This window comes from Spermophilus citellus, assembly GCF_964194105.1.
Source record: "Spermophilus citellus genome assembly, chromosome: 1".
Taxonomy (NCBI): domain Eukaryota; kingdom Metazoa; phylum Chordata; class Mammalia; order Rodentia; family Sciuridae; genus Spermophilus; species Spermophilus citellus.
The window spans coordinates 208,633,049-208,660,433 of NC_138182.1; the positions used below are offsets into that span (position 1 = coordinate 208,633,049).

General features: G+C 35.9%; 2 protein-coding genes across 6 annotated transcripts in view; one reads left to right on the forward strand and one right to left on the reverse strand.

The window, feature by feature from the left end:
* Positions 1-14,254, reverse strand: part of ARSK (arylsulfatase family member K) — a 54,093-nt gene extending 39,839 nt beyond the window's left edge. The window contains exons 1-3 of one of the 3 annotated variants that reach the window (XM_081280443.1): positions 13,940-14,254; positions 7,528-7,657; positions 5,448-5,607 (exon numbers count right to left, since the gene is read on the reverse strand). In XM_081280443.1, coding sequence (XP_081136569.1) covers positions 5,448-5,607; positions 7,528-7,657; positions 13,940-14,071 — 422 coding nt within the window. In that variant the 5' untranslated portion in view covers positions 14,072-14,254. Of the gene's footprint in view, positions 1-5,447; positions 5,608-7,527; positions 7,658-13,824 lie in introns of all 3 variants that reach the window. The other 2 variants (XM_081280441.1, XM_081280442.1) reach the window with 2 other exon arrangements.
* Positions 14,255-14,339: 85 nt separating this feature from the next.
* Positions 14,340-27,385, forward strand: part of SKIC3 (SKI3 subunit of superkiller complex) — a 106,043-nt gene continuing 92,997 nt past the window's right edge. For 2 of the 3 annotated variants that reach the window (XR_014020338.1, XM_081278516.1), the window contains exons 1-4: positions 14,340-14,414; positions 20,075-20,141; positions 23,206-23,352; positions 24,999-25,088. Coding sequence is in view for 2 of the 3 variants with exons in the window: in XM_081278516.1 (XP_081134642.1) it covers positions 24,999-25,088 (90 nt within the window). In the remaining variant the exon portion in view is untranslated. The remainder of the gene's footprint in view (positions 14,415-20,074; positions 20,142-23,205; positions 23,353-24,998; positions 25,089-27,385) is intronic. The other variant, XM_081278517.1, reaches the window with a different exon arrangement.

The following is a 27,385-nucleotide window of genomic DNA, read 5'->3' on the forward strand; positions in this document are numbered from 1 at the left end:
TGGTTGTCCTCATTTCCATTTCAGAGGATTTGTCCCTGATAAACAGAAATGCCTTTGATTTATGCGTGTTGATTTTATATCCTGCCACTTTGCTGAATTCATTTATTAACTCTAATAGTTTCTTTGTAGACCCTTTTGGGTCTTCTAGGTATAGAATCATGTCATCTGCAAACAGTGATAATTTAAGTTCTTCTTTTCCTATTTTTATGCCTTTAATTTCTTTCGTCTAATTGCTCTGGCCAGTGTTTCGAGAACTATGCTGAATAGAAGTGGTGAGAGAGGGCATCCCTGTCTTGTTCCAGATTTTAGAGGGTATGCCTTCAATTTTTCTCCATTCAGAATGATGCTAGCCTGAGACTTAGCGTAGATTGCTTTTACAATGTTGAGGTATGTTCCTGTTATCCCTAATTTTTCTAGAGTTTTGAACATAAAGGGATGCTGTACTTTGTCGAATGCTTTTTCCGCATCTATCGAGATGATCATATGGTTCTTTAAGTCTATTGATGTGGTGAATAACATTTATTGATTTCCGTATATTGAACCAGCCTTGCATCCCAGGGATGAATCCTACTTGATCATGGTGCACAATTTTTTTGATATGTTTTTGAATCCGATTCACCAGAATTTTATTGAGGATTTCTGCATCTAGGTTCATTAGAGATATTGGTCTGTAGTTTTCTTTCTTTGAAGTGTCTTTGTCTGGTTTAGGAATCAGGGTGATGTTGGCCTCTAGAATGAATTTGGAAGTTCTCCCTCTTTTTCTATTTCCTGAAATAGCTTGAAAAGTATTGGCATTAGTTCCTCTTTAAAGGTTTTGTAAAACTCTGCTGTATACCCATCCGGTCCTGGGCTTTTCTTAATTGGTAATCTTTTGATGGTTTCTTCTATTTCCTCAATTGATATTGGTCTGTTATGTTGTCTATATCCTCCTGACTCAACCTGGGCAGATCATATGACTTAAGAAATTTATCGATGCCTTCACTATCTTCTATTTTATTGGAGTATAAGGATTCAAAATAATTTCTGATTATCTTCTGTGTTTCTGAAGTGTCTGTTGTGATATTGCTTTTTTCATCCCGTATGCTAGTAATTTGAGTTCTCTCTCTTCTTCTCTTCATTAGCATGGCTAAGGGTCTGTCGATTTTATTTATTTTTTCAAAGAACCAACTTTTAGTTTTGTCAATTTTTTCAATTGTTTCTTTTGTTTCGATTTCATTAATTTCAGCACTGATTTTAATTATTTCTTGCCTTCTACTTCTTTTGCTGTTGTTTTGCTCTTCTTTTTCTAGGATTTTGAGATGAAGTATGTGATCATTTATTTGTTGGTTTTTTCTTTTTTTAAGGAATGAACTCCAAGCAATGAATTTTCCTCTTAGAACTGCTTTCAATGTGTCCCATAGATTCCGATATGTTGTGTCTGTGTTTTCATTTATCTCTAAGAATTTTTTAATTTCTTCCTTGATGTCTTCTATAACCCATTGATCATTCAGTAACCTATTGTTCATTCTCCAAGTGATGCATGATTTTTCCTACCTTCTTTTATCGTTGATTTTCAGTTTCATTCCGTTATGATCAGATAAGATGCATGGTATTATCTCTACTCCTTTATATTGTCTAAGAGTTGCCCTGTGACACAATATATGATCTATTTTTGAGAAGGATCCATGTACTGCTGAGAAAAAAGTGTAACTGCTTGATGTTGGGTGGTATATTCTATATATGTCAATTAAGTCTAGGTTATTAATTGTGTTATTGAGTTCTATAGTTTTCTTATTCAACTTTTGTTTGGAAGATCTGTCCAGTGGTGAGAGAGGTGTGTTGAAGTCTCCCGTGATTATTGTATGGTGGTCTATTAGACTCTTGAACTTGAGAAGAGTTTGCTTGATGAACATAGCTGCACCATTGTTTGGGGCATATATATTTATGATTGTTATGTCTTGTTGGTGTATGGTTCCCTTGAGCAGTATGTAGTGTCCCTCTTTATCCTTTTTGATTAACTTTGGCTTGAAATATATTTTATTTCATATGAGTATGGACACTCCTGCTTGTTTCCGAAGTCCATATGAGTGATATGATTTTTCCCAACCTTTCACCTTCAGTCTATGTATGTCTTTTCCTATAAATGTGTCTCCTGTAGGCAGCATATTGTTGGGTCTTGTTTTGTGATCCATTCTACTAGCTTGTGTCTGTTAATTGGTGAGTTTAAGCCATTAACATTTAGGGTTCTTATTGAGATATGGGTTGTTCTTCCAGCCATATTTGTTTATTTATGTTACTAAACATGGTTTGTTTTCCTCTTTGATTTTTCCCCCCCTTTACTGTCTTACCTCCCACTGTTGGTTTTCATTGTTATTTTCCATTTCCTCTTCCTGTAATGTTTTGCCAAGGATGTTTTGAAGAGATGGTTTTCTAGCTGCAAATTCTTTTAACTTTTGTTTATCGTGGAAGGTTTTAATTTCATCTTCTATCCTGAAGCTTAATTTCGCTGGATACACGATTCTTGGTTGGAACCCATCTTCTTTCAGTGTTTGAAATGTTATTCCAGGATCTTCTAGCTTTCAGAGTCTGTGTTGAAAGATCAGCTGTTATCCTGATTGGTTTACCCCTAAGTGTAATCTGCTTCCTTTCTCTTGTAGCTTTTAAAATTCTCTCCTTATTTTGTATGTTGGGCATCTTCATTATAGTGTGTCTAGGTGTGGATCTCTTATGATTTTGCACATTCGGCATCCTGTAGGCTTCTAGGATTTGGGATTCTGTCTCATTCTTCAAGTCTGGGAAGTTTTCTCGTATTATTTCATTGAACAGATTGCTCATTCCTTTGATTTGACCTCTATACCTTCCTGTATCCCAATGACTCTTAAGTTTGGTCTCTTTATGTTGTCCCATATTTCTTGGATGTTCTGCTCATGGTTTCTTAACAGTCTTGCTGAGCTGTCTATGTTCTTTTCAAGTTGAAATACTTTGTCTTCATTGTCTGATGTTCTATCTTCTAAGTGTTCTACTCTGCTGATAGTATTCTCAATTGAGTTTTTACCTTGGTTTATTGCTTCCTGCATTTCTAGGATTTCTGTTTGTTTGTTTTTTATAACCTCTATCTCCCTGTATAGTTGATCTTTTGCTTCTTGGATTTGTTTATGTAATTCATTGTTGAAGTGATCTTTCATTGTCTGATTTTCCTGTCTAATGTCTTCCTTGAGACTCCAGATCATCTGAAGCATGTATATCCTGAATTCTTTATCTGACATTCCATCTGCTGCAGCTATTACCTCTTCTAAAGTTGAGTTGACCTGCATTGCTTGTGGTCCTTTCTTTCCTTGTCTTTTCATACTGCTCATGTTTCTTACTGCTTGGTGAAACTGTTGTGTTTTTGAAATTTTCCCCCTATATATTTATATTGCTCTTGTATAGTTGAAAAGTCTCCCTTGCAGGGGCAGACGGCGGCTGTGCTCCTCCTCCAATTGGGGTGATCTGTCTACCACGCTGACGGGCCGCTGGGTGTGTTCTGCTGGTTGGTCGCAGGTCTGACTACCTTGCAGGCGTGGGCGGCGGCTCTGCTCTGCCCCTCCTCCAATGGTGTGACGTGTCTACCACGCCCGCGGACCGCTGGGTCTGTTCTGCTGGTCGGTCGCAGATCTGCCTACCTTGCAGGCGCGGGCGGCGGCTCTGCTCTACCCTTACTCCAATTGGGGTTACGTGTCTACTACGCCGGCGTGTCGCTGGGCTTGTTCCGGGTGCGGGAGGCGGCTCTACTCTGCCCCTACTCCAATTGGGGTGATGTGTCTACCATGCTGGCAGGCCGCTGGGTCTGTTCCTCCGGTCGGTCGCAGGTCTGCCTACCTTGCGTGCATGGGTGGCGGCTCTGCTCTGCCCCTACTCCAATTGGGGTGACGTGACTACCATGCCAGCGGGTCGCTGGGCCTGTTATGGGCATGGGTGGCGGCTCTGCTCGGCCCCTACTCCAGTTGGGGTGACGTGATACCACGCCGGCGGCTCGCTGGGCCTGTTCCAGACGCGGGCGGCGGCTCTGCTCTGCCCCTACTCCAGTTGGGGTGACGTGACTACCATGCCAGCGGGTCGCTGGGCCTGTTATGGGCGCGGGCGGCGGCTCTTCTCGGCCCCTACTCCAATTGGGGTGACGTGATACCACGCCGGCGGCTCGCTGGGCCTGTTCCGGGCGCAGGCGGCGGCTCTGCTCTGCCCCTACTCCAATTGGGGTGACATGACTACCACGCTGGCCGGTCGCTGGGCCTTTTCCGGGCGCGGGCGGCGTTTCTGCTCTGCCCCTCTGGCTTGATGACAAAGTGAGAGAGACTCGGGTGTATGTGACTCACTTTCTTTACCAGGAGACCAACTGTTTCTATACTCTAATTTTAAAAAGAACATGGTTTCATTTATTTATTGTACTGGGACTGAAATGAGGAGTGCTTTACCACTGAGCTATATCCCCAGTCCTTTTTATTTTTAACTCTGAAGCAGGGCTTTGCTAAATTGCTGAGGCTGGTCTGGAACTTGGAATCCTTCTGCTCAGGCTCCCAAGTCACTGGTGTCACAGACATATGCCACTGTGCCCAGCTATTTGACTTATGTATTTAGATTGGCTATGTTGCCCCAGCTTGTCTTGAATTCCTAGGCTCAACTGTTCCTCCCCTACCTAAGCTTCCTGAGCGCTAGGACAACAGGTATGCACCACCACTCCTGGCCTTTAGACCTCTACTTTTTTCTTTTTTTGGTACCAGGGACTGAATCCAGGCACACTTAACCACTTAGCCACATCCTCAGTCCTTTTCATTTTTTTATTTTGAGACAGGGTCTCACTAAGGTGTTTAGGGCCTTGCTAAGTTGCTAAGGCTGGCTTTGAACTTGTGATTCTCCTGTTTCAGCCTCCCGAACTTCTGGGATTATAGGCGTGTGCCACCACACTCAGTTTAGACCTTCTACTCTTAACCATTATGCTTGGAGCCTGATTCACGTTTTTTGGGGTGATAGACAGTGACCCAACATGCTAAGCTCTACCAATGAGCTATACCCCAACCAAGCTGGTTGCCTGATTTTTGAAAGGCTTACTAAAATGAAAGGAAAAAAAAGAGTTACAATAGACTCAAATTGGAGAGAACCAATAAAGTCCACTAGCAAGGTGGCCATGGTTTTTACAACATGAATAACAAAGGGGCCATTATATAACAAAAACATTATCAAAATAAATTATGGGCTAAACAATATAAAAACACTATTTAGAGACCTTCAGTATTTAGGAAAAACAAAATTACCAGCATATTAGCAATTTTAACATTTTAAGAAGATTAAAGAAAGCTAATGGTTTAGCCAAATTAACAATTGAGGGATTAAGAGATTTAGTTTCACCTTTGTGGAAAATAAAAAATATTAAAGTCAAAATGAGTCCACATGTATACTGTAGCACAGTGCAGCCTATCAGGATTATGTTTTACCTAATGGAGTGATGTCCTGAAGTATAGTCCAGTTTTCCAAATTTTTGTGTTTGGTAGCCATGCTCTTCCATGACATCCATCCATGTTGTATAATTTGGATCTAGACCCTTAAAATTGTTCCAAGATTCTGTTAAGTGAGTGAAGAGGCCACTCCACATTGCTGAGGTTAAAAAAAAAAAAAAGACACTGGGATTAAACTAAAGCTTAACAATTTGTTTTAACTATTAAGGTAATTATTCTGAGAGCATTGCTCTCTCGGTTAGACTGCACGTTGTGGAATAAGGCATAGCTTCATTAGATGCTAAATTTAGTAGACATTTCTGATTGTTCTCTCTTTTTAACAGTGGGAAAACTACAAAGAATCAATGTTTCCATTTTACAAATGAGTTGGCCAAGACTAAGAGGTTAAGCTGCATAAGGTAAATATAGTTAGAAATAATATAAAGCTTATGTGGTTTTAGTCTCATAAAAAAGCAATCTCTAGGTATTTTTTGTTAATTTTTAAATCATACATCACTCAGTTTAAGTATAGACTGAATTTCCCTAATATTCTTAAGGATTCTTCCTATTCCTTGTCTTTTTCTGGCTTTTAACAAAAAATTTAAGTATACTATGTCTTTCCTCTCATTTTCTATGACTGTTTATTCAATAAAGTTTTCTTTTCCTTTTCCAGTTTCTGTTTACTTATACAGTAGATTGGAATAACCATTATGGTCTCATCTAACAAAATGCTTTCTGAGAGGTAGCTTAGGGAAATACCTGGGTTTGAATTATAGTTATACCATTACTGAGTGGCCCTTGATAAGTTACTTAAATTTTCTGTACTTTAGTTTTCATCTTCAAAATGGGGTAATAACAGTCTCTACCTTATGGAAACAATATGAGGATTATATAAATTAATATATATAAGGCACTTAGAATATTGCCAGATATAGTAAAAATGCAATACATATTCATTTTTATGATTATTATTACTTTTCTTTGTTCAAACTCCTCTAAATTATTTCTTCCAGGAAAAACATCATATAAATGCTTTGAGACCTTTAGAGTTCATTGACCTCTTTCTCATTTCATTATTTCTACTGGTCCTCTGCATGCTGTGAGGGGCACAGTACATACAGTGTCTTTTTGAGAAAGAAACTTAGTGATTTACTTGATGGCCTACTGAGGGTCAGGATCCAGGTCATCACTTTGCCCTAGCCCAGTGCTCATTTCACTTAACACACAATATAAATTAGCAAAAAAAAATTTTTAATATACTTGGTTCTTCATCATTGAAATATCAATTTTAATATAGTTTAGGTTTACTTTAACTATTGATGATTATATAGCTCAGAGTACTTAAAATATAGGTAGAATTTGTACTGAAATCACAGAATATCATCTCATGAGGTTATCTCTGAAACTGTGAATTGCTGAATACTACTTGAGTCTCAAGGCAGACAATCATAGACCAGAAAGAGGACAAGGAAAGTGACTGTCACACAACAGATTTATAAAAATGACAGTTTCCCCCTTTTCCCTTATTATTCATGGCCTAAGATCACTATCATTTTGCCATTAAAACTATGCCTGCAAAATTATTATGATAGAAGTGAACAATTAGATATGAGGTAGAAGAGAATTAAGACAAGAGAAAGATAATATGGAATTACAGGGAAAATTTCAAATAAACTTGAATATGTGAAGTTCTAATTACTTGGTGGTAATTTTTTAAAGTCCACAGAAGTCCTCCCTTATCCACTTACTGGAAAATTTCCCTGGAAATAGTTATCTTCTAGGAAGTATGAATATTTCCTCTTTTGCTTTCATAGTCAAAAGATTCTTAGTCACTAATCATGAGGAAATGAAACAGTAACACATGAACTAAACAGTATTTTAGATAGCAAAAATTCCTATTCTCAGAAATAGAAATTCTAATAACTCCAATACCAATACATACCTTAGAACCGACTTTTCTTATTTAAACATTTTTATATGACTTTACTATTCTACTTTTGGGTATAATATTTTAAACTTTTGGATATAAATATTTTCAGTGTGTAATCACTTTCTTTCATTATATCAAACATGTTTATACCTGCACGTGATGGACAACAGATTGGAGAGTTTGTGTAGGCATTCAGAAATGAAGTGCCATGTGTTTTCATGAAGTTGATAAAAGGAAGTTTCACTACCTGACTTCCTGGATGAAATGTTAGCCTTCCATCCTGGAAAAAAAGAAATTTAATCAACATTGACTGTATTAAAAAAAGAAAATTATTTCCTTTAATTTCATATGAAATTCACAATAGCAGAAGACTTCAACATGACTGTATTAAACCTCAAAATATAAAACAAGTACATAGAATGCTACAGGAATCTATGGCATAAACATCTCAACTTTAGCATTACACTTTAATTCATATGAATATAATAAATAAACTAAAGGACTTCTGGGAAAGTTCTTTTGAGGGATGATGGGCTAATTGAAAGTATTTATTAATACTAATAATAGTAATAGTATTAATACTATTAATACTAATGTAAGTATTTATTGAGTATGTAACTATGTGTCAAGCACTGTGCAAGATTTGAGGATACCATAATGAATAGAATAGAATCCTGCTGCGGCTGGGGTTGTAACTCAGTGGTAGAGTGTTTGTGTAATATGTGTGAGGCACTGGGTTCAAGCACCACATATAAATAAATAAAGGTCGATCAACAACTAAAAAACATTAAAAAAATAGAGTCCTGCTCTCATGAAGAGTTAAAATAGAGTCCCGCCATTATGAGCTAGTTGGAGAGACAAAATATATCTAAACAAAACATGAATATTTACAAATTGAAGGGCTTTGAAAAAATCCTGAGATACAGTGATTTTGATTGCTCCTGAATACTGTTGAATCAAGATTGAACCATAGCTTGGTACTCAGTTCCTCAAGATTCTAGACTAGAGAAAACCTGAGAAGTTTAGATTTCAGTGCATCATCCTAATGAAAGAATCTAACAGCACCCAACTACTTGCAAGATTGTTTATAGTGTTCTTCCCAGTAATGTCCATCACACTAAAAGACATTTTCACCAGACTCTAGTATATGCTCCTGTCCCCAATCCCCACTCCTGAAACTCTCCACCCCAAACTAAAATCAATATAAGTGCAGTGCTGAGGAGATGAAGGGAAGAGGAAGTTGGGGTTTAGAGATGCCTATGTCCTTCAATACCCAGGCAGAGGTGTTTATTTTCTTTTCAAGAAATGGGTTTTTAAAGATATAGTTTTAGTATATTCAGGAAGCTCAGCAACCATCATTGCATTGCTTTTAGAATATGCTCATCATCTCCAAAAGAAACCCCATACTCTTTAGCCATTATCCTCGATTCTCTCAAATCTCAGGTAATCATCAATCTACTTTCCATCTCTCTCTATTTGTTTTCTCTGGACATTTCATATAACTAGCACTTATAAAATGTGGACCTTTCTTATTTCTTTTACTTAGCATAACATCTTCCAGATTTCAACCATATTTTAGTATGTATCAGTACTGCATTTCTTTTTTATTGTTGAATATATTACCAAATTTTATCTATTTAACAATTATGGACCTTAATTAAGGTTGTTTCCATTTTTCAGTATTAGTATAATATTGCCAAAAAAAAAATCCATGTACAAGTTTTTGTATAGACATTTGTTCTCATTTCTCTTGGGCATATGCCAGAGTAGAATTGTGAGATTATGACAGTCCTGTGTTTAACCATTCTAAGAACTACCAAACCGTTTTCCAAGATGACTGCACCATTTTATATTCTCACTAGCAGTGTCTGTGGGTTCTAATTCCTTCATATTCTTGCCAACTCTATTTATCTTTTTGATCACAGCCATGCTCATGGGTGTGAATTAATGTCTCACTGTGGTTTTGATCTGTAGTTCCCTATTGATTAATGATGTTGAGGATTAGCCATCTATATAACTTCTATGGAGAAATGCCTTTTTGGCCCTTTTCTTTCTTCTTCTTCTTCTTTTTTTTTTTTTTTTTTTTTGTGTGTGTGTGTGTGTGTGTGTGCGCGCGCGAGGGGATGAATCCAGATCCTCACACATGCTAGGCAAGCACTCTACCACTGAGCCACATCCCTGGCTGTTTGGCCCATTTTATAATTGCTTAATCCAAGATTATGAAGATTTATGCCTACGTTTGCTTGTAGGAGTTTTATAGTTTTAGCTTTTACATTTGAGTCATTGATTCATTTCAAGCTAATTTTTGTATATGATTGAAGGCAGGATCCAACTTTTTTCTTTCTTTTCACATAGATACTCAGTTTCCTCAGCACCATTTGTTTAAAAGCTCATTTTTTCCTACTAAGTGATCTTTTTTTTTTTTCTTATTAGCTACACATGACATTACAATGATCTTGGCAATTCATACATTTGAATCAATTGGGATACAATTTCTCATTTTTCTGATTGTACAGATTGCAGAATCACATTGGTCACACAGTCATCTATATACATACAGCAATCATAATGTCTATTCTATTCTGCTGCCCTTCTTATCCCCCCTACCCCTCCCCTCCCCTCCCTACTAAGTGATCTTAACTCCATTGTTAAAAATCACTTTACCATAAAAAGTTTTTTTCCCCTAAACTTTTTAATCTATTTCATTGATCTGCATATTTATGTACCTTTATGCCAAGAACACATTATATTGATTACTGTAGCCATGGAGAAATTGATAAGGATAACATTGAATTTGTAGAACAACTTGGTATTACTATATTAACAATATTAAATCTTCTACTCCATGAACATGAGATGCCTTATCATTTATTGAGGTGTTCTTTAACTTCTTACAACAATGTTTTTTAGTTTTCAGAGCATAAGAATTGTACTTCTTTGGCAGATTTATCCTATTTCATTCCTTTCATTGCCACTTTATTTATTTATTTTTCTTTTTTAATTAGTTACACATGACAGTACAACGATCTTGACAATTCATACATTTGAATCAAATGGGGTCATTGCCACTTTAAATGAAATTTCTTAATTTTTTTTTTAGTTGTACATGGACAGCATGACTTTACTTTCTTTCTTTATTTTTATGTGGTAGTGATGATTGAACCCAGTGCCTCACGCGTGTTAGGCGTATGCTCTGAGCCACTGAGCCACAAACCCAGCCCTGTTTTCTTAAGTTTTTGATCAATTACATGTATAGAAATTCAACTGATTATTGTATATTGATCTTGTATTCTACAATCTTACTAATTTATTAGGTTAATAGTTTTGTGTTTTTCCTGACTAGAACAGGTGAGAACACAATACTTGTCTTCTTTCTGATTTTAGGCAGAAAATATTCAGTCTCTTACTACTACATACAACGTTAGCTCTGACTTTTTTGTAGATGCTTTTTACCATGTTAAGAAAGTTCCCTTGGGCTGGGGATGTGGCTCAAGCGGTAGCGCACTCTCCTGGCATGCGTGCGGCCCGGGTTCGATCCTCAGCACCACATACAAACAAAGATGCTGTGTCCACTGAAAACTGAAAAAAAAAATATTAAAAAATTCTCTCTCTCTCTCTCTCTCTCAAAAAAAAAAATCTTAAAAAAAAAGAAAGTTCCCTATTATTTCTAGTTGGTCGAATGCTTTTAGCATGAAGGACTACTGAATTTTGTCAAATGCTTTTTCTGCATCTATTGAGATGATCACATGGGTTTTGCCCTTTACTCAGTTAACATGATATATTACATCAGTTGATTTTCATTAAATCAATCAAGCATTTGGGGATAAATTCATTTGCTTATGATGTTTAATACTTTTCATATTCAGATAAATTTGATTTGCTAATAGTTTTAAAGGATCTTTGTTTCCATATTCCTAAGAGATAGTGGTCCATAGTTTTCTTGTGATGTATTTGGGTGGCTTGCAAATCAAACACATACTGATTTGTTAAGAACAAATTCTTAATTCCCCACTTTCTCGTGTTTCACAAGAGTTTATGAAGAATTGGTGTTAATTCTTTTTCAAATATCCTTTAAATGTTTAGTAAAATTTACCAGTGAAGCCATCTGGGCCAGGATTTTTGGGCATGGGTGAGTTTTAAAATTACCAATTCAATCTTTTTGTCATGGGTCTCTCCAGGTTGTCTTATTTCTTGTTAGTAGTTTGTGTATTTGTAACAATCTGTCCATGTCATCTAAGCTTTCTGATTTGTTGACATATTTTGTTACACATTACTTAAGGGAATATAAGTAAATATAAGTACTCCCTTACAATTCTTTTATTTGTGTAAGTTAATGTCCCTTCTTTCTTCCTGATTTTGGTAATTCAGGCCTCTTTTTTTTTTTCCCTTCCTTGGCCATGCAAACAAAGATTTGTCAATTTTCTTGATCTTTTAAAAAATTAATTTTTGGTTTCATTGATTTTTCTCTTTTGTTTTTCCATTATCTATTTCCTTAATTTCTGCTATGATCCTTATTATTATTTTCTCCTTGCAGGAGCTTGACTTGTCTTTTTGGCTTATCTCTCCTGTATGGATACTTTACAATATTAGTGAGCTTCAGCAAGGGTCAATGGCATAGTGTCTCTGTCCTATAATAATGTGGACTAGAGGAGGGGAACCCTCAACATCTCCGCTGCAAGTACCTGGAATTGAACCCATTCACATTGGATTTGGAGGAGATGAAAAATGCTGATGGCTATCTCTTCTGGTGAGATACTGTAATCTGTGATAAGAGAGTTGAGAGGAAAGGGAGCCCTATCTTCTTGGTCACATTTGCCTAGAGGAAAACTTCTGTCAAGCCATGGTTCACTGCCATGGGCTCATGCTCTTCTTTCCAAGTTTTAGCAGATTTTGTTGAATAAATGTTTACTCATTTGGTACTTGCTCTTAGGATGATTTCCAGATACTTAAATGCTATTTAATCATTTTTAAAAGTAGTTTTATTTCTACTTTTTTTTTTTTTTTGAAAAAGTAAGTTTTACTAGTTCTGCTGGGTAGTGGTCCTTTTGTTGCCATGCTGAAAGTAAAAACCAAAGTACTGTTTTCTTACCCCAATTATTATTAGTTCAACTGCCCTATGATAAATCATATTGTCAAGAATATGACCCCATATCAAACTGATATAGTATAACCATAGACAGAATTATTATTTCAAATTGGCTTAAAGAATAGTGTTAAATACACCTAAAACAAAAATTGCAAAGAAACTCTAAGTTGCATTCAGGACTACCATTATTTGGAATAATATTACCATCTCATTTTCATATATATATATATTCATATATATATCTCTTCATAATTTAAGATATGAGTTGAAACTATCAGTATGTTATCAGATTTTTGTTGCTGTAACCAAATATCTGATAAGAACTTGGCTTAAAGTTTCAGATGTATCAGTTCATAGTGGACTGGATCCATTGCTTTGGCCCTAAGGTGAGGCAGAACATCATCAGGAAGGATATAGCAGAGGAAAGGGGCCCAGGCTCAGGGCAGGAATAGCTGGGAGAGAACTGGGAGCAACATATAGTCCCCAACAGCATGCCCTCAAGGGATCACTCCCTTCAAGTCCTTTTAGTTTCCACTAATTCATTGATATGGTTTACAGCCCTGAGGATCCAGTCATTTCCTAAAAACCCCACCTCTGAACATTTCTGAATTGGGGACCATGCCGACAACACAGGAATCATTGGGGGAAACTTCATATCCAAACCATAACAGGGTTTTTATTACTTCTAGACCTTCCTGGTGTATTGCTGTAGAAACTACATATATTTTAGAAAGAGGATAATAAATTGTGAGATCGCACTGATACTTTCAATTGAAATTTAAGTTTATAAGAGGCTGAGGCAGGAGGATCTCAGTCCAAAGCCAGCCTCAGCAACTTAGCGAGACCATGTTTCTAAATAAAATATAAAAAAAGAGCTGGGGATATGGCTCAGGATTAAGTGCCACCGGGTTCAATCCCTAGTACTCTTCCCTCACAAAATGATGGTGATGATGATATTATTATTATTATTATTATTTTACATAAACACACAATTTCTCTGGAACATAAAGGAATGGATCAAATTATATCAACACATTTAAATTAGCATTAACAGGATTATTAGATACCTGGGTGATAAAGTTGACTTTCTTCATTTCTCATCCAAACATTAATTCCTGCGAAGAGGAAAGCTAACATTCTTTTATGGATTTGCAGAATGTTATTTCCCCCGAACGGTATGGACGAAAAATTCATAAATAGTGGTGAAATAATTTAGTGGTTAGAGGTCAGCATTAAAAATAAAAATTGTAAAGATGCTATTAGAGTGCATTTCACTTACTAAAGTATTGTTTTAAATACATGCATATGTATGTGATGTAGGTGCGTACATATACGTGGACTCACAATAAAATGTACTTAACTGTGCAACGGGATAAAACATTCTCGAAAGCGTCTCAAACTGCTCCCCAAAGCCTTCAAGGCTGGAGCAGGTCGCAGATCTGGAGCGGCGCGTCACCCGGCCCTCACGGTACTTACGAAGGAATCGCTCACAATTAGCACCACATTAGGAGCTGGGGCTGCTCGCCGCCTCTGCCCGTCTGTCCTGGGGGCTGGCGCTGCCAGCGCAGAGACTGCGACCACAGACACCCACAGCAGCAGCATGGGCATAGCGGTTCCAAGAGCCGGCTGCTGGGCCCGCCTCTCCTGGAACTCCCTGCAGGTGTGAGAGGGTGGAGAAGTCCAACAACTCCCAGAACTTGCAATTTGGTTTCCACATACTACACAGTAAAGCAAAACTCCACCCGCTGAACTACTACTTCCATCAGGCTCAAAGCGGGCACATGCGCAAAGAAGGAACACCCCGCCTTTCCTTAACCCACGTTAAGTCCTTTTAATCAAATGCCGAGCATACTAACTCCAGCCCCTCCCAGTCACGTGAGCGATGCCTGGGAAAGGCGCATGCGCCTTCACTTCAGACCTGGCGTTTGTGTAGGAGTCGGATCTGTCCCAGGTGGGTTTGGTTCGTGGTTCGTTTATGCATAAATTGGAGCCTAAAGGCAGTTGAAATGGTACTTTGAGAAAGGATCGGGACCAGTGCTGTTCGATTTGCGCCGAACATGCGTGGCTTAGTGTTCCGCGAGAGCGTGAACCGGGCGTTGATGAGGTGGCGGCGCGTCTGTCACTTAAGTTGGGTGGGGCGGTTCCTTATGGGGCTTTGGCTGGACCTGTTCAGATGCGGTGCGGATTCTTTAGGGCACCTGAATTCCCTTTTCAAGGAAATTTCTAGCCTACCTCATCTGGTTACCTCTCTTTGCCTATGCAGTAGGATTTATTGTGAAAAGTGGGGCCTGGTAAGAAGTTTCAGGTTCTAGGCGGGGAAAAGCTTAGCTTGTTCCTTGCCTTCTGAGTGCAAAGGAGAAAAACAAGCAGAAGCTCAAAGGAACAAATGTTGGGCTGTGTGACGTGTTCAGTTGATTGACGTAGGTTCCAGATACTGTTTTGCTGCAGAGTAATCAGCTATTCTCTTTTAATTGTTTAAATCTTTTGGAGAATTCTGGAAGAAGCAGATTTCTGATTCAGAGCCAGATTCTTCATTTCATTATCATAGTTTCAGGTATATAATTGCACATCACACCGATTGTTTTCAATATTTTTCATGAAAAGGAGGAATTGTACAGCTTATTTTTTAAAAAAACCAACACAATTTTAAAATCCTGCAATTTTATTTTGCATAGAATAATTGTAACAGGAGTCAGACCTTAAATATTTAATAACTCACATAGCATTTTGTGCTGAGTATTATACTAAGCATTTACTTAATATCTACTGTGTGCCAGGTGCTTTTACAAGGAATGTTTTCTTACTTTGACCATTTTGCTGATAGGAAAGTAGATTCAGAGAGGTTAAATGAATGGATTTAAGATCACACTGGGAGTCAGCCTGAGCAGGACTGGAAATTGTGCCTTAACTCACTACTCTGTCACCATTAATTACAAATTTTCCTGACAACCTACTAAGATTGTTTTGTATTACGAAGCAGAATTGTTAAGCATCATGCTAACCAGATCTGGGAACATGCAGAAATTCAAACTTTAGATTTTTCCACAAGGAGCTTACACTCTTAGCAAACCTAACATACCTAAAATAATAGTACATTATGGAAGTTAATACAAGTAGACTCTCTCAAGAACAGAATATGTTTCCAAAATTGTTTTGGGCTAATTTGGAATGTAGAACATTATCATAGAAACAGTATCTGCTGAAATTTAAGATTTATAAAACTTTTGTTTAACTTCTTTTCATGGCATAGTAATGGTTCTGTGAGGTATATTTACTTTCTATGGCTTTGTATCTACAGGCCTTTATTCTGATGACAGGATTACAAGAACACATCTTATTCTTCCTCTTTTTTCTCTTGGCAGTGTGAGTGAAAGCAGATGCTGCAGTGGGTTCAAACAAGATAGATATTTCAGGGCTCTAGAGACATAGTGCTGGAAAAAAATCTTTTTTAAGATTTATGTCTTGATTTATAGTCTTTTGTTTTCTCACCAGTAAGACCCTTTACTGCTGAACTGACCATTCAGCTTGCCCTACAACATTCTTGTTGATTGGATTATCCAGTTTGTGCTTTGTCATCTCCAGTGATGGGAAGCATACTTCCTTTGAGCAGTCCATTCCACATTTGTGTAGGTCTAAGTATTAAAAGTTATTATTTTGAGGGGCTGGGGTTGTAGTTCAGTGATAGAGTGCTTGCCTAGCACATGTGAGGCACTGAATTCGATCCTCAGCACCACATTAAAAAAAATAAAGATATTATGTCCATCTACAACTAAAAATTTTTTTTAAGTTATTCTTTTGCACTGCAGTCAGTCTGCCTCTACTTTTAACCACTCATTCATTACTCTCCACTTTTACATGGGTAATCTCTCCCTTTGAACTGTCTTTACCTCCACTCCACTAATTTTCTTTTCTTAGTCTTATCACTAACTTACACTGTCAGAAAATGTACTTTGTAGGTGCACATGTGTGTATATTTATGTTGCAGTGAGGATAGGGGTTCTGTTTTAGTTTGCAAGGGCTGTCATAATAAAACATTAGATTGGTTGGTTTAAACAACAGAAATTAAGTTTCTCATAATTGTGGAGTTTAGAAGTCAAATATCAACGAGTTGGCAGGTTTAGTTACTTTTGAGGTTGCTTTTCTTAATTTGCAGATGGCCAGCTTTTTTTCTGTGTCTTTATATGGTCTTTTCTTCTATACGTTTGTATCACTGGTGTGTCCAGATTTCTTCAAAGGATGATAGTCTGGATTAGGGTTCACCTTTAGAGTTCACTTAGCCTTCATTACCTTTGTTATCTCTAAGTACTTTCACATTCTGAAGTACTGGTGTTAGGGCTTCAAGATATGAATTTTGGGTATATTTCAGCCCATAATACTCTCTGTTATATGTATATATCTTAAAATCATCAATTAAAGGTTACTAGGTTAGGGATTGCTTGCTTTAGTAAACTACTCTCCTTTTCAGAAAAGTCTTCAATTGAAGAGTCTTGGTCTAATTTTTGATTCTCTGTACTTCTTTTTAATGTCCAAATTCTCATTAGTACCGTGTGTACTGCCTATAGCAGTTATCCAAGGAACTTCTGGTATAGTTTTGGGAGACACATTTATACACACATAAATTTAATAATAACATAAAGTTATCAAATTAATTGCCAAATAAAAAATGAAAACCAAGACATTCCAAATGCTTTTGGAGAATGCTAACATTTTTAAAATGTCATCTGGTTTTCACTGGAAAAAAAGTCCCATGATCACAGAAGTTTCAGAATTGCTTGATTAAACTATTTTTGGGTATTTAGGACATCTCAGAAACTTTAAAAGTGCTAATATACATTGTGACTTTGAAAGAGTGAGATATATTATGTATGGTAGTCACAAAGTTCCTAGGCCTTTTATTGATACCTTTAAGCATGCTAATGTTTCTTAGAATACATTTTTGGAAATGCTCCTATAGGTAATGAATATACAAGTTCAAACTAGTGTGTGATTGGTCTGGGAAGGTTATGTGCTTAGCTCGTGAACTTGAATTCTGTGTAGCATGAACATATAAACAGTGGATAGGCTGAATGGGAGGAGCAAAGATGTACAGGTATAAAACTCTGGGGGGTGATTAAAAAAAGTAACGTGAGGTAATATTGAAACATTACCATGTGATTTGATGGTAGGGTTTTTTTTTATTGGTTGTTCAAAACATTACAAAGCTCTTGACATATTTCATACATTAAATTCAAGTGGGTTATGAACTCCCATTTTTACCCCAATTACAGATTGCAGAATCACATCGGTTACACATCCACATTTTTACATGATGCCATATTAGTGACTGCTGTATTCTGCTACCTTTCCTATCCTCTACTATCCCCCCTCCCCTCCCCTCCCCTCCCATCTTCTCTCTCTATCCCATCTACTACAATTCATTTCTCTCCTTGTTTTTTTCCCCATTCCCCTCACAACCTCTTATATGTAATTTTGTATAACAGTGAGGGTCTCCTTCCATTTCCATGCAATTTCCCTTTTCTCTCCCTTTCCCTCCCACCTCATGTCTCTGTTTAATGTTAGTCTTTTCCTCCTGCTCTTCCTCCCTGCTCTGTTCTTAGTTGCTCTCTTTATATCAAAGAAGACATTTGGCATTTGTTTTTTAGGGATTGGCTAGCTTCACTTAGCATAATCTGCTCTAATGCCATCCATTTCCCTGCAAATTCTGTGATTTTGTCATTTTTTAGTGCTGTGTAATACTCCGTGGTGTATAAATGCCACATTTTTTTTTATCCATTCATCTATTGAAGGGCATCTGGGTTGGTTCCACAGTCTAGCTATTGTGAATTGTGCTGCTATGAACATCGATGTGGCAGTATCCCTGTAGTACGCTCTTTGTAGCTAGATCATCAGCTATTTGTTGGGTATGTATTGTATTGCTCAATAGGTATTGAATATTAAGAGACTCCAAAGATTTATGAACTGCATTTATGGATTTATTGAATTGAAACACAGGCCATATATATGTAGGATAATTTAAAATATCTTTTAAATTCGAGGCTCAGCTAAGTGTGGTTCAGAGGAGGGAGTGATCCTGGTGGCAGCTTTGGCCTAGTATTTGTGTAGTAACTTAATTTGAAGAGGATACTCATGTTTGGGGATAGCTTCTTTTAAGATAAACAAGAAGATTACTTCTTGAACTAGGTATAGGAAAGTGGCAGAGGGTTTGGGAATTTTGAACATATAGAGAAAAATTTATAATAACTACTGGGTTACCATCATACTAGTCATTTTAGGAATGGCAGGAAAGTAGTGAAATTACTTGAGAGGATAACAGATCAGGTGAACAGAATTAATATACTTGCGTTTGGGCATTCCATCTTTGTGCATATCAGGTAAGTGATATCCTCACTTTACCAGCGAGGAAATGGTAAGGTTGAACAAGGTCAAAGGGGGTTGATTTCTTAAACACCTTCTCAACCGGGTTAAGTCATGGTAGGTAAACATGACAGAGTCGTAGGATTGACAGAATCTGTGGTACTTCATAAGAACTGAGTTGAAGTGACTGAGTAACACATTAAAATCAAGGGTGGGGTGGCTAGTCAGTTGTTGGATGGAGGCTAAAGGAATCAGTGAAATAAACCCAGGATTTTACTTTGATTTGTCTATTTTTAACTTTTATCTTAGTTTCCTAAACATGAAAAATAATAACATAAATAAAAAACATATGAAATAACAAATAAAAACATATGAAAAAAATGTTCAACATCTCTTGTGTGGAATACCATACTTTGTTTTCTTACCAGTAAGACCATTTACTGCTGAACTGACCATTCTATTAGATAAATTTTAATACATGTTTTGGTCTTGTAAACTTACTTTCTGGTCCTTGTTCATCTGTATCTGTGTCTCCTAATACTTTGCACTTCCTAATTCTGAAGTAGCATGTTTATTTTCCACTTCATTCAGCTTTTCAAACCACCTTCATTCTCTCCATGAAGTATTTTAGGTAGTTTTGTTTGACATAAGCTATTTCAGAATGTCATCAAAATATCTTTAGAATTTTAGTTGTGTATTTGTAGTAATATTTTGATGGCTATTTAAATATTTCTGATGACATATTCACATGAGGTAATGTTTTCCTTAGTTTTCAAACTAATATAGTTGCATGATGTGGATAGCTTTTTACATACTTATAACCCTTTATATAGCTTAGAATGAGGTTTACTTTAGCATGGTTAGGCTGAAAGTTTGTAGTAAATATGTGCCCTCAGTTTCCTTAGATTCAAAACAAAATAGCATAGAAATAGTTAATATTCTTTTTTGGCTTAAGTCTTTATTTTGACTTGGTGTTTATTGAGTTTCTGATTTTTTTTTTTCAGATCTTTCTGATCTCCTATAGACTTTTGTTTTCATTACCTGAGACTTGTAGGAATGCAGTTTATGCCAATTCAGACATTTGAAGATTAAGATTAATGTCTCACTGAGAAAGAAGATTAAAAATTGTACATGATTACTTCTCATGTTTTAAATTATTAATTGAATGTGAATATGATATTTTAAAAATTCATATTTGGGGTTATGGATGTTATCCCTTTTATATTACTATTTCTTATTTGTTTTTATTTAATTCAGATGAAAAACAGGTAAAGAACAATCTGCAATTAAAGAAGAAGAAAGAGGTGGTGATAATACATAAAAGGTAAGTGTCTAAAATGCTTATTGATAAGCATCTAGAGTCTATATTTACTTAATGATTGTTATTACTGGTTCTTTTCAGAAGAAAGGTTTAATGGCATAGATTTTGTAAATCATAATACAGCGAGGAAATGGTAAGGTTGAACAAGGTCAAAGTAATTTTTGTTACTAGATTTCAGAGTATTATGTCAACTCAGGAACTGACTTCCTTAACAAGACTCCAAAAACACAAGAAGTAAAATCAAAATCAATAAGTGGAATAGCATCAAATTAAAAAGCTTCTTCACAGCAAAGGAAACAAGAGCATGAAAAGAGAGCCAATAGAATGGGAGAAAATCTTTTCCACCTGCTCCTTAAAGTGGGCATATACAACACACAAACACACACACAAAACAAAAATAAAATCAAAAACAAATAATAATGGGCAAAGGAACAAAATAGGCAGTTTTCAAAAGAAGAATGAATGGTCAACAAATATATGAAAAAAATGTTCAACATCTCTAGTAATTAGAGAAATGCAAATTAAAACTACATTGAGATTTCATCTAACTCCAGTCAGAATGGCAGTTATCAAGAATACAAGTAACAATAAATGTTGGTAAAGTTGTGGGGGAAAAGATACACTCATACATTGTTGGTGGGACTGCAAATTGTTGTAACACTCTGGAAAGCAATATGGAGATTCCTCAAAAGTCTAGGAATGGAACCACCATATGACCTAGCTGTTCGTCTCCTATATATATTCGAAAGATAATCAGCATACTACAGTGAAACAGCCACATCAATGTTTATAGCAGTATAGTTCACAATAGTCAACCTATGGAGGAAACTGAGGTGCCCTTCAACAGATGAATGGATAAAGAAAATGTGGTATATATACATAATAGAATATTACTCAGCCATAAAGAAGAATGACTTTATGGCATTTGCTGGTAAATGAATGGAACTGGAGACTATCATCTAAGTGAAATAATCCAGCCCCTCAGCTGGGGACTTTAGGACATATCAATCAATTTATCTATGGCTGATAGTTTTGAGGATATTTATATCATTGCCTTTTTGGCATGACTATCACTAATTCTTAAATATAGTTGCTACTTTTTAATCTTGATTTATATTGGATAAAAATGTTATAAGTTGGTAGTAGAAAAATTCTTGGTCTGTACACAAAGGACTTAAAAACAGCATACTACAGGGACACAGCCACATCAATGTTTATAGCAGCACAGTTCACAATAGCTGAACTGTTAAACCAACCTAGATGTTCTTCAGTAGATGAATGGATAAAGAAAATGTGGTATATATACACAATGGAATATTACTCAGCAACAAAAGAGAATAAAATCATGGCATTCATAGGATGGAGTCGGAGAACATAATGCTAAGTGAAGTTAGCCAATCCCAAAAAACCAAATGCTGAATATTTTCTCTGATATAAGGAGGCTGATTCATAATGGGATTGGGAGGGGGAGCATGGGAGGAGTAGATGAACTCTAGATAGGGCAAAGGGGTGGGAGGGAAAGGGAGGAGGCGGTAAAAAAGATGGTGGAATGAGATGGATAGCATTACCTTAAGTACATGTATGAAGACACAAATGTGTGAATATACTTTGTGTACAACCAGAGATACGAAAAATTGTGCTCTATATGTGTAATATGAATTGTAATGCATTCTGCTGTCATATATAACAAATTAGAATTAAAAAAAAAAAGGAATGGGTTTGAATAGTACCCAGTGGATGGTTAGTCCTCAATAAAGGTTTGCTTGAAAACTTACTGAATGATCTGCTTCCTTTCTCCTCAAAAGGAGAGAAGTAGTTTTTAGGTGATTAAGGTTCCAATATTTTGTTTCTTTAGAAATTAATCTCCTGAAATTTAAATAAGCATGCATGCATGTGCACACACACACTCATACATATATGCACTAAATGAAGAGAGAGGGCCTCAGTGCTAACAATGAGAAATGTCTTTTCAAATGCAGAAGGAATGGGAATAGACTACTAGAGAATTGCACTGCAGCATAAGGAATTGTAATTAAATATGGAGATACATGAATATGGAAAGACTTGAATGGGTTACCAAGAGAAAGTGAAGTTTGAGTCTAGTGATCTTTAGAAACAATCTACTTGAAAAGTTTTTAATGATTTCCTATTTGTTACTGTATTTAAGTCCAGATTTGTCTGTGTGACTTTTAAAAGTTGTAATCTTAGACTCTACGTGTCTAATCTTGTTTTCTTCTATTTTTTTGTGAGTCATTTCTGTTCCATTCAGCCTGATTTTCTTATTGTTTCTTAAGCTTGCCACAGTCATTTCTGTCTCTTTGCTAATACAGTTTTTTCTGACTGGAGTAATTTTCTTTCTTTTTTTAAATTTAATTTTTTATTGGTGCATTATAGTTGTATATAATGATGGGATTTGTTATTACATATGTGTACATGCACATGTGGAGTGATTTTCTTTCTTTATTCCATTTTTCAAAATATTGTTTTAGTTATACATAGACACAATATCTTTATTTTGTTTATGTATTTTTATGTGGTGCCAAGGATCGAGCCCAAGGCAAGGCAAGCGCTCTGCCACTGAGCCACAACCCCAGCCCTCTTTCTTGCATTCTTAAGTCCTGTCTTCTTTTAGTAGCCATCAATTGCATCACAAACCTTTTTTTTCCCTCTGAATTCCTACTGCACTTCTACTTAATCATCTGTGGTTTAGTATTTGGTTTTCTAGTAATTCATATGTCTTAGGTCTTTCTCTTGATGTATATTGTATTCTTTAGAACAGGGACCTTTTTTTATATCATATGCAGTGAATAGCTTGGGGACTGCATGTAGTTTTAATGCCAGTTGGTTCTGCTGTTTATGTATATGCTCCCACTTAAATAGTAGGTTGTAGAAGAGATGGTGATCTTCATCCTGAAAAGGTGGTGGTCTTCTGTTTTTTTTTTTTGTTTGTTTGTTTGTTTGGTTTTATTTTGAGGCTGCTTTTGTTCTTGATTTTTTTACTTGAAAGTTTCTTTTCATTGATCTAGATTGGTTATCATCATTGATGTTCTCTCTCTCTCTTTTTTAGTCTGTGGGTTATTTTACCAAAGGAAACAGGTTTATGAAAATCTGTGAAATCAGCATTGAACTCTGTTACCTAATCATTGAGATTTGTAAACTACAAAAGAATCCTTCTCAAGTTTTCACCCATAAATTAATACCAAGATAATTTCAGGTGAGGCAGTAGTTTCCAAAATAAGAGCATATGAAATACTTTGCTTTAAATTATGTAATTATTATAATTAGGTGTAAGATTTCTTTTTTGCCTATTTGAAGAATCTGGTTCTGGCTATAAAGAAGTTGCTTTTATGGCATCTTAATTTTTATATTATTTTATGTATTATTTATATTATTTTCTTTAAGTCAAAAATATATTTTTTTTAACCTCTAACTCCACAAATTTCTTTGGATTTGGGCTTGTACATCACCCTCCTTGTATATAAAGTATTATTAGTGTAATTCATGTTTTTGATTCATTTTGTTGATTAGTAATATATTAGTAATTCATGTTTTTGATTCATTTTGTTGATTAAAACATCTAGAGTCTATCACTACTTAATATTTATTCAATTTTGTTTTGCCTTTCTGATGAAATTTGAAATAAATGAAGTTGGCAGAACATGCAAATGTTTCTTTTGTTTTCAATATTGAATTGTGATTGATTTGATTGCCTCCTGGTAAGCCAGAATAAGTTATAAAACTTAAAATAGGCTAATTTACTTAAAATCAAATTAATTTACTAGGCATGGTGGTTTATGCATGTAATCCCAGCTATTGGGAAGCTGAGATGGAAGGATTGTAACTTCTAGGCTGGCCTGGACTATTAGGCAACACTCTCAGCAACTGAGTGAGACACTGTCTTAAAAGTAACTCAGTGGTAAAGTACCCTTGGGTTCCATGCCCAGTACCATATTTCTTAACATTAAATGAAGAAATACTTTGTCTACCAATTGAAGTATCTTCTTATGGCTGAAGTTATTGTATAATCCTTTTTCATATTCATTATGCTACCATTCATGTATAAACATTGTGTTTATTTCTCTTTAGAGAAAATAATCTTATAGTAATCCTTATGTGAAGGCAGTTGATATTCTGATTTATATTTTTCAGAAACTAATATTAAAACAGAATGATTTCTTAAACTTCCTTAAACTTTCCCATCATATTTACTGAATATTACTCTGTGTAATTTACTAAATCTTATTCTGTATAAAACCAAATTTTACTCTGTTTGGGCTTATTCTTTTGGATCTTGCTTATAAAATTGGATTGAGAACCGTATGTATTTTGGGTGCTGACCTACAAGATCATCTTTATTTTAGCCAAAAAATATGGAAAGTGAGTATAATTTAAGTATAGCTCAATTTCAACATATTTATCAACCATCTATAATTTGTCAAAGACTAGGTTCTGGGAATGAGGCAGTAAAAAAAGCAAACAAAAAAAGCCCCAAACCAGACAAAAATCTGGCCTATATAGAACTTACATTCTGGAAGAGTTGGGGGTGCAGATAATAAGTAAGATAAAAAAAAAATAGAATATATAGTGTATTAGAAATATGTTTTGAAGAAAAAATAAGGGGAGAGCTAACGGGAATATAATGCGAATAGGGAGATAGAAGATTTAAAATTGTAAATTATATATCTTGGGAAGATTTCAGTGAGAAAGTGACATTTGAATAAAAATCTGAAGAGGTGAGAGAATAAGCTATATGGTAGTAGAGAGAAAACACAGGTGCCTTTTTCATATGGTTAAGTTTGTTGAGACTCTTACAGTTAGGTAGATTTCTTGTGGATTCAACTGGGTTTTTTGCCTTGACAGATGTCCAGCAAAGAAGTGAAGACTGCTCTAAAAAGTGCAAGAGATGCAATTAGAAACAAAGAATATAAAGAAGCTTTGAAACATTGCAAGGTATCTGATATTTGTTTCTTCCACAATAAAAGTATGTTACTCATTTATAAGTGTTGTATGGTGTGAATCATTTACTGTCTACATGCAACAAATGTGTTAAGACCATTTAGCAGGACAAGTGGAGTGGTTGAATTAATAACTCCTTAGTAGGAAAAATTAAGCCACACTTCATTTTGTCTTTTTCTTTATTGGTAAATTATTGAAGGCATATTGTTAAAACCTGAATGTGTCATAAATATCTTTTGATGGGTTATTTTATATCTTAAAGTTTTTATTCTTTAATGGTATATTGACGTTCTAATTATATTTTGTTTGTGGATGGGAGAATCAGGATTCTAAAGCTCTTTTGTATGCTGATGGGAATGTCCCTGCAAAAGGGAGAAATTGAATGTGAGGGAGAAATAGAAGGTGCTAGCGTAGTGAAGTCCTTGGGAAGGTTAGGATGGGATCTAGAGCTTGAGAGGAGGGCTCTTGAAGATAAGAGCATTCCCCTCTGCAGGCCTCTGTTTTCTTGATGAAGTATAAACTAATAGTGAGAAAGGATTTTTATAGAAGGTTTGAGACAAAAGAAGCCTTGAAGCAGCTTGACAAAACAAGCTACTAGTAAGAATTGTAAGGATTACAAGGCTCTAATAAGAGTCTATTTGAAGTTACATGTTATTAAAAGTGAACAGTGAACTTAAATGTGTTTTTCTTACTTCATATTGAGGTCCTCGGAATACCTCTAATACACTATATATTCTATTTTTAAATCTTACTTATTATCTGCACCCCAACTCTGCCAGAATGTAAGTTCTACATAGGCCAATTTTTGTCTGGCTTGGAGCTTTTTTTGTTTCTTTGTCTTTTTTGTTTCTTTGTTTTTTTTTGTTTCTTAGTCTTATTTATTTATTTTTTACTGTCCTCACCTTTGGAGATGGGATTGGATGGTGAGAAAGAAGAGGGGGAAACAGAGTCAGAGGAGCTGAGGGAGTTGTGAACGGGAGTGATGACACTGATGGGTTTTGGAGTCCAGGCTAGGTAAGGAGGGATGAGAAATTAAAAGTGGGGTAATAAGTAGTAGAAAAGGGGGTGGTGTAAAAAAATTAGAGTTATCAGAATTTTGTTACCATGAGTCCATTGTAGTAATTGAACTGGAAAGACAGGAGAAGGGCAGAATAGTAGCATGTTGGAAATCTTATTTTTAGATGGTGGGGAAAAGTGGGAAAGTTAAGTAACTGAGAGGCTACAGTTCAATGGGACATCAACATGAATGTTAGAATGAATATGGGAATTGAGGAGGAGAAGATGGATAGAAAATTTTTGCTTAAATATTTGAGAACAGAGAGGTTCCTACGAGTTTGTTGATGGTAATAGAAACAAGAAGAGTATTTTTTGCAGTATAGTTGGATGAGTTGAGCCTCAAAGATAGTGGTGTTTTTGAAGAAGGAGAAACAGATGAGGAATGTTGGTAGGGCAAGGAGAACTTCTTTCTCATTCTGGCACTGTGGTATTAAGTATATAAGAGATAGGAAGTTAGCTGCAGCATATGAGATTGATAAGGGAATAGCCAAGTTTCAGTCCAGGCAGAACTTACTACAGTTAAAAAAAAAGGTTGAAAATATGGAGGGAACTTGGCTGATCCAGATTGGGCATTCCAAAGGGCACACTGATGAATTTAGAAGAGTGGTAGAGAGGGAATTAGGCAAAATTAGGAGAAATATATATAATGTGCGGGTAAGAATATCTTTGTGAAGTTCACATTTCCAGTGGTGACTGTGAGGCCAGCAGGGATACGAGGCCATGACAGTACTAATCTTAATACAGAAGAAGGTGGGCAGTCTGTTTATACCGGGTTAGGGTGGTAGATTGAATGAAAGAAGGGGAGAAGGACTATTTCCTTAAGCAGTAGTCTTATTGAACTAATAAAGCACATATGAACCTATTTCTACTGTTACGTACAGCAGCATCATAACATTCTTCAGTATGTTTCATGCAAAATTCAGATATGAATTCTACCAACTAGTTCATTATTTATTCTGAAGGTACTCAACTAGAAAACACAAATGGAGACTAAAATCAGTGACAGATGTCTGATTACTTATTTAGTAACCTAGAATGTTGGTTGACAATAAGTGAATTTTTAAAAAAGAAATGTTGCTTCTTAGTGTATTTGCTGTGGCTTTGTCTGATCATCACCTTGTCTACCTGTGGGGCTTTATAATATGGTGTGATCATCCCTTTAGAGAAGGCTTTTCCAGTTTGTGCAGATGGAGTTAGGTATTTTTTCCTCTATGTTCTCTCAGAATCTTATACCA